At 37.8% G+C, this 8,292-nt stretch overlaps 1 protein-coding gene across 1 annotated transcript in view; it reads right to left on the reverse strand.

Annotated features, from left to right (window-relative positions):
• The window catches only part of LOC137972970 (uncharacterized), a 40,873-nt gene extending 34,207 nt beyond the window's left edge, over nucleotides 1-6,666 (reverse strand). The window contains exons 1-7 of the mRNA XM_068819662.1: nucleotides 6,488-6,666; nucleotides 5,603-6,003; nucleotides 4,816-4,891; nucleotides 3,842-3,948; nucleotides 3,159-3,255; nucleotides 476-513; nucleotides 1-100 (exon numbers count right to left, since the gene is read on the reverse strand). The exon at nucleotides 1-100 is cut by the window's left edge and continues 36 nt beyond it. Coding sequence (XP_068675763.1) covers nucleotides 1-100; nucleotides 476-513; nucleotides 3,159-3,255; nucleotides 3,842-3,948; nucleotides 4,816-4,891; nucleotides 5,603-6,003; nucleotides 6,488-6,518 — 850 coding nt within the window. The 5' untranslated portion in view covers nucleotides 6,519-6,666. The remainder of the gene's footprint in view (nucleotides 101-475; nucleotides 514-3,158; nucleotides 3,256-3,841; nucleotides 3,949-4,815; nucleotides 4,892-5,602; nucleotides 6,004-6,487) is intronic.
• Between the last annotated feature and the right edge of the window lie 1,626 nt (nucleotides 6,667-8,292).

An 8,292-nucleotide genomic window follows, 5' to 3' on the forward strand; every position in this document is an offset into this window, starting at 1 on the left:
TGTGCACTGGAACAGTGGCAACTCCATCAAACTCTGCCATTCCTGATGAAACTTCCTCTGATAACGGCACAGTTAATGATATGTAAAATCTATATCCACCCTGTTATTAAAATTAACAACAAAGTTGATTAAAACTACACAAGGTATCAGTGCTGTTACAAGTGTCTTCCTAGACAACATTGGAAAATCAGTTCCTGATCTGATAAAACACTTTAAGGTGCAAACTCTCTAAAACGTTATAGAACCTACACCTGTTCACAAAGAGTGGCATATTCATTCCCTGATTTAGTGATCTTGCATTTGAAAATGATGTAAACTATCTGTAGATGTTCGGAGACAGTACCTCCTCACTCTAAAATTCGAAGGGTACATGTACATGTATATAAAATTTTACATCATGTATTATAAGGATAAACAATACGATACAAAATTGGATTTAGTTGACTTCTTCATTATGTACATTTAAGAGATTTACCTTAACCGAGCCTGATGTAGGGCAAATGTCTTGTAACACTACAACAAAGCAATAGTATCACTGGTGAGGTACAAATATTATTAATAAACTTGTTGGCAGTGATTATAATAATTACATGTACTGTAGGACTCTAAAAATGATAAATCGGCTAAAGAATGCTTAACTGCATTCCTCAGTCTGATTGGTTGTCAGAGCAGTCGAAAACATGTGCACTCCCATGATCATAGAATGGCTAAAGTATATGATATTAAGAGGACTGCATTGAAAAAAAATTTGTGGACTTAGAGCCCCTATAAGCGAGTGCTTTATCCCTACGGCTTCCATTAGCAATCATTGAAAAAAGATTCTGCAATGTTTGATCTTTAATTCTTTTGAAGGTGTTGATGACAGTCCTCCATTTCCAAAAGTACGACCTATACATTATACACTAGTATGATATGATAACCAGATTTGAGTAAGGTTCATAAAATGGCATTTCTGGTAAAACCCTGTCTGGTGCTATTCCACAATCATGGTATCTAGAGCTGTAACTGTTTCTGCCACATAACTGAGACAGCAGCTCCCGTACGAACAGTGCAACGCTCTTGCAGTGCTGCGCAACTTCATATTTTAGGTTGCACAGTGCTTATGCATCCTTTATGCGACGTTCATGCGTTCACCAAGCTTCAGAAGCAGAATATCGAGCGCTGCAGAAAGGTTGCAATACCTAACATCAAAAAAGCAATGGTAAAGCAGCGCTGTATATCGTTGCTTAAAAGCTGCGACTGAAAAATACTTTCGAGGAAAAGTTTGGAATGTTTAAGAGTGACAAAGCAATGCTCATGCAGCGCTGTACATCATTGCTCAAATGCTTCGACTAAAAGATCAATCGTATGTAAAAGTTTGCAGTGTTTAGCAACGTAAAAGCAACGCTTAATAAGCAGCTTTGTGCATCTTAATTTGCCTTAACGTCAGGGATATACATGTAACTGAAAGATATCGATAATCAACGGCTGTACATACGTAACGTAAGGTATATCCAGTCTTGAAGGTTATAAAACTTCGACAACTCAAGTCACAAATACATTCTCATTAAAATGTTGTATTCTGTAGAAAATTGCGATTTCAAACCTCGTACTATATGGCCGGAGCTTATATATAAGCCCAACATGTTGATCGATACAAAAAGGTTTCAATGTCAAGGGAAATCGACGCCAGCAATGCACACCACCATTATTTCGCATTTTCGGTCCGAATGGAGCGATAGTTTTAGTGACCCCCTTCAGCGACCCACGATAAGACTTACGATTGGTCACCATTGACCATTGACCAATCGCGGGTCGGTAGGCGATCTTGCAACAGTTTGGATAAAGAGAGTTGTGAACAAAGCATCATTTGATGGCTCTCGAAGCAAATGTTTGCAGAGTTTGGCGGCCCTTAAATCCTTCTCAGTGTACAAGAGGCTAAAATAAAGAAGACGAATGGGTAGCGGAGGAATCGTCCGTGATCTACGTGGAATTTCGAGGCAATCGAAGCCTTGGGAACGAATTTATGGCCTTTTTCCTTGAATGATTCCGTTCAGCAACTTCGTCTCGGTGCCCAACCTTGGGAAAGAAGAGGAACCAACCTAAATCGCTCTAAATCGACCCAGAAACCATACCAGAATCAAATAAATATAAGACTGAAGCAAGGTAACATGTTTTTTTATTTTAAATTGTCAGTAGTTTTCAGAACTTTGAGGAAAACCATCTTACCGATACAAATCCTTATATTTCTACTCTCGCATAATATAGCACTGTACGGATACTCATATATCGAGCTTGGGCTACCTATAGAGACGCATGAAATTATCAGAGAACTGCAATGTATTAAATCAGATAGCTGTGTGAACAATATCATCTTTCGTGGCGGCTTTAAAGAATCCTGCTCGCATCATGATCAGTTAATGACCCCGTTAATGTAACAACGCAGCAGTGAAGAAGCTCTTTGGGTAGAATATTTTTGTACATTATACAGCTCATTATATAGCTTGCCTGTAACTCCTCTGCCATGCAAAATAAATTTAATTGATACTCTTGATACTTTTGCTTGTACCCATTTTTCGATTGATCGGCTTGTTGGTGGCCATTAAATTAAAAGGCTTCTCAAGGTACCTTTTCTTAGACCAAGAAATCCTCTCGCATCACGCAACATCCTACCTGCAGCGTTAAAGCAACGCGAAGCTATTAAAGCAGCTCTCTTGCAACACATCTGCAATGAAAGGGTCGCTAATGCATCACCGATGCAGCAACCATTCAGAAGTCCTGCAGTGGTTAGCAAACAGTCTCCTCGAGCAGCGTTGGTGAGTCGCAAAAGCAGCGCTGCTAAACGGATGTTTGTTTCAAGTGCAGCACGTCCTGCTGCAGCGCTTAAGTGACTTTGAGATGTCTTTGAGATGTCTTACGCGCAGTCATTTTTCGAAACTCCCACAGTGCTATCGATGCAGCCATCATGCAACCTTTCTGCAGATATAAGGGCAACGCCGGTCAGTCGCTAAAGCAGCGCTGCGTAAAGGTCGTACGTTTCGTACGGGAGACTTCACAATTAGTTATAATAACATGGTAGATCGCTACACATTGTTCCCTGATGGATCACTATGCATCATTCCCTAATTTAATATTCCACCAGAAACCTTCAATTTAAAATCAAAATAGGAAATGCATACCCCCCAATAGGTCCATGTCTTCAGATATTTCATCAGATATTCCATCTGAACAAATAATTTCGTCCAGTGCTGAATCCACTGCAGATGTGTCAAACATCTAGTAACAAAATGTTAAATGTCAATAAACGAGAGATGAATAAAAATTCATGTAAACATGGTACAGAAAGTAACTATTACTCTCGAATGTGCATTTACTGCACCACATTTAAGAATGGCTCGAACCTTTTCCCTCCCAAGAGCACCACTTCCAATAAATTTTACTCTGTCACTCTTACTCATCAGAGGGGTCCAACATTTTATGAGCAAAAGGGTTGACATTAACATTGACATCCACTCAAAAACTATGTTCTCAGAAACTTTAACTCAATCCCCTCCCAAGAATACCAATCACATATTTCGCTCTGTTTAACGCCAGACAGTTAAACTAACACAGGACCCCTTTGGATCTCAAAGGGTAAATTTTATTAATGTTCCCCACAGCAAAAGACATATTAAACCAGATCAAAATGAATTTTTCCTGCAAACTCACAACTCACAAAAGAACATTAAATCCAGGACACACCTAACCTGATTCTAAAATTCAGAAGCTATCACAACATAATGTATCTATCAATAGTATTAAATGCAAAAGCAAGTTCTAATTTAATAATTACTAATTACAGCACTGTATGTCAAATGTTTACCTGTGCATGAAATGCAGCATCTGGGGATAAGATGCTGACATCTTCTTCAGTTTTGAAACCATCCACATTTGGACTGGTTAAAAGGTCATTAGGGCTAGTCAAGCTATCTGGATCAATAATTACATGCATAAAATTAATCTTCAATACTGCAATGTCTGTTGTGAAAATTAATGTACCTGAGTGTATTCCCCATGGGTAACCATTGCTATACTTGGTGTTTAGACCTTTCAGCTATTTACACCTGTCCACTCCTTGCTTTGCAGCATTTACTTGATGCCAAAGAGCTATATCTGGGTTACTTATAATTTTTACTATCATGGGTAATTTTTTTCTAGGTTGTTACATGGAACCTTACACGGGATTCATAAGTGTTTAATACAAACATAGCGTAATAATTATTATAAAAATGAAATGAACGGCTGGTCAGCTCCATCCTACATGTATTGTCTCCAGTGTTTACATGGGAAATGTTTTCTATTTGGCTGAGCACAACGATAGAAAATACAACAAGACTTAAGTATTAGAGAAGCTACTGACAATCTTTCCATAATTAGCACAATACGTCTCACCTGCAATAACTGCTGCTGTGATAAATATTCTTAATATTTTTGTACTCAGTACTGAAAGTGTCACCAGGTAGATTATTTTGTAACAACACTTATTGTTTCAGGCCATTAGCCCCAGTTATTCTTAAGAGAGGGAATTACGGTAAGCACTGCACGTCGGCAACATAACTGACAATAGGTTTTGACAGCTCTTACCTGCTTTTGAACAATCACTGTCACAGTAAGGTACGAGTTGTTCAATTAGTTAAACCAGGACATTAATGCCATTATTGTCCATTGCAAGATCCAGGATTGAGCCAAGCATGCTTTCAAAAGCTCAGTTCTTGACAATATATAACATATTTGATGGAACTACAGTGTATAAGGACAGCGTCGATAAAACTGAAAACATGCATGCATTATCCTTACCACAACAAGAGAGATCCATAGTTTCATCAAATCCATGGTCACTTGAATTGGGAGTTGCTTCGGCATCTATTTCACCCTTAAAAATGAAACCATTCAAGATCTAATAATGATACAGACATTTTAATTGAAACTTGAAGTAATTAAGGTTATGCTCTCAACATTCAAGTACCCTACAGTAGCTTGCAAGGTGGAAATGCAAACAACTTCTCCCACTATTCACCAGTGCCCGGTTGTTCAAAAGCTGATTAACACTAATCCCGGATTAAAAATTAACCAAGGACTTTATTTCTCTACTCCCAAATGCTGTTCAACGCTGATATTCGGAAAAAACTTTACATTAGAAGAAGTCAATCCTGAACAACAGAAAAAAGCAAAAGAAACTTTTTCCAAAAAGTTGAAAACATGAAACAAAGGTTTACGCTAATCCTGGATTAAGTTAATCCGCTTTCCAACAACCGGGCCCAGGGTTTTCTATACGTACCAGTAGCAATGATACCATTGTTTAACAAAGACAGCTGAGGCCCACCTTAAGTTAGTATATTAATTAGGAAGGTGAACCCTCAAACGTTGTTAATTCCTTGCAGAATGAACAAAAATTAAAGAAATTCCAACATGTACTTTATCTGCCAAGGTTTTGATTTTGTAAGTTCACACAGGGTGAAATTAGGGGGTCTATAGGGGTCTATACAAATGAAATTGCTGTCAACCAGTGATGGTTGGTAGTTTCGTTACAATGCTCCAGCCAAAATAATATAAACAGGAATCATTGCCCCTCACATTGACTAACCTCAGAAATGATGCTGTTTATCTCCTGCTCATCTTCTTGCTCACTTTCACCTGAAGGTACTGTATTTCCAAAAAGGGATTCAAAGACCCTGGAAGGCATTTGAAACTGCCTTTCAACAACTTCATCCTTGTCGTTGACTTTCTTGGACTCCTTGTATTCTTTTGCTCCTTCCTTCTTGTAAAAATTCAGAAGGGCTGATCTCAGACCATTGCTTGCTTTTCGTCTGGTGAGATTCTTGCTCTTGAAGTGAGGATGTTTTCTTGCCTTGTAATCTGCATAGCAATCAAGAGCTCTGGACCAGTTGAGAACATAGCGTCCCCTCCTGTTGACAAACCTGGCATCTTTACCCTCCACTAACAGATCTCGGATTAAGCCATACACCCCATTACTATCGTCAGTTCCTATAATACACACACACATACAGTGTTTTACTATTCAACTTATGCCATAACCACACAAAGGGACGTCAAGTTTTGGTTGTGGCTGACAGTGATTGATTGAGTGATAATTGCTACAGAGGATCAATGATGACCAATGTTCTTGCCCTGAAACTTGAAATGAAGGAATTGACTTCCCTCATATCGTTAGCATTAAAAAGCATAGCAAGAAGAGGGTTGCCACTTTAAGCCTGCCGATTACAATGGCAGAAACCTTTCCTTTTTCTTTTCAATATGAATCAAAAAGAGACAAACAAACGAGTCTTTCCAAAACATATAGGAAAATACCTTACTGTAAACGGTAACCTACCTTTCATAGTACATGTATGTTATGGAACTAATTTTGACACCGTTTGTACATCACGAATAATTAATTAATTCGGAGAAAATGGGCCAGACGGTGGAACGGTGGAGAAGGCGTCATCAATACGCCCGAAAAATCACTTACCTTCACCGACTTCAGACACGCGTCTTGGCATGTCCGCTCGGTATACCTGTAAAAGCAGCTTTCCACGATTTCATGGAAAATTATCCCAGAAGAATTCGCAACAGCAAGACAACTAACACACGTCTCTATGACACTGAACCACACTTTTGAAGGTGCTAGGAAGATATCTGCTCTGATCTGGTTTCTGATTGGTTAAGTAGGGAATAGTCTTCTTCTGATTGGCTGATAGTCGAAGTTGTACACATACAAACCGGAAGGTCTAGTGATAAATTTAGAAACATTACGACAACGTAGGAGAAACCTTTACAGAAATCAGGAGAGAATTTCAGCCCCTTGATCTTTCTTTTCGAAAGCCGTAATGACGGGGAAAGTATTAAGTAGAGCTTAAATTATTGCCGGGTATAATCTGCTTTTCAAAAAAATGGAATTGTAAAGAAATTGTACCCTTCCAAAACGGAACAATGGTAGTCATTAAAGGAAGCAATCTGGTTAATGAGATTCGAGATCGTAGAAATGACACAAATGTGTGTTAATATCGGTTTAGTTCATTTTCTGGAAAGAAGCAGGTTAACACGATACATTTCTGCGCTGCGTTTTTAAGTAGACGTTAAATAATTGTTGGAGAAATTTCCTTTCCAAAACGCAGGGAATTGTGAAGTAATTTGTACCCTTCCAATGTCATTAAAAATTTGAATCTGGTTAAGAAGAAGAATTCGGGATCGTGGAATGATATAAATAGAGAATATATTGTCGCTTTAGTTCATTTTCTGGAAAGACTAAAGTTAACCGAATGCATTTCTACGCAGCGTATGAAGTAAAGCTTAAATTATTGCTGGGAAAAGTTTCCTTTTCAAAAACGCGGGGAATTGTGAAGTAATTTGTACCCTTCCAATGTTATTAAAAATTTGAATCTGGTTAAGAAGAAGAATTCGGGATCGTGGAATGACATAAATAAAGAATATATTATCGCTTTAGTTCATTTTCTGGAAAGACGGAGGTTAACCAAATGCATTTCTACGCAGCGTATGAAATCTTAAATTTTTCCTGGGAAAAATTTCCTTTTCAAAAACGCTGGGAATTGTGAAGTAATTTGTACCCTTCCAATGTTATTAAAAATAAGAGAGTGATTAAGAAGACGACTATATAAAAGAATGAGATATTATCGCTTATTATATAGATATTGATGAAATACCAGGATTTCTCCTTTTACTAAAAAATCATATCTTCACCGCGCGCAGTGAACGTATCATTTTTATCTTTCACATGTGAGGATATCGCTGTCGTCATGGTAACGAACATGATTAGCCAATAAAAGGCGAGCTTCCTCTTTATTGTACGATACTTTTGTGCTTAAATATAATTCTCTACTACATTAACATTTTTATTGCAAATTTTACATTATCATGATTTGTTTTTCATAACTTTCATATCTTGTTTCATGTTACACAAGATGCGTGTTTTAGTGGTTGGTGAACAATTTTTCATCATTTCGAAAATGAATAAAACAAGTTGTTTTAAATCTAGACATTTCATCAATATATATATAATAAACAGAACATTACATGGCCGCTTGGGGATACGAATTTTATCTTCTCGTGCTGAAAGTATCTCTCACTCGTTCGCTTCGCTCACTCGTGAGAGATACTTGCAGCACTCGAAGATAAAATTCGTATCCCCGCGCGGCCATGTAATATCCTCTATTTAAGTTCGTTTTCTGGAAAGAAAGAGGTTTAGCAAAAAGCATTTCTGCGCGGAGTTAAATTACTTGTTTCTTCAGTTATTTTTCAAAAGACGTGATAACCATC

The sequence above is a fragment of the Montipora foliosa genome, chromosome 10, assembly GCF_036669935.1.
Source record: "Montipora foliosa isolate CH-2021 chromosome 10, ASM3666993v2, whole genome shotgun sequence".
In the NCBI taxonomy this organism is placed as follows: Eukaryota; Metazoa; Cnidaria; class Anthozoa; order Scleractinia; family Acroporidae; genus Montipora; species Montipora foliosa.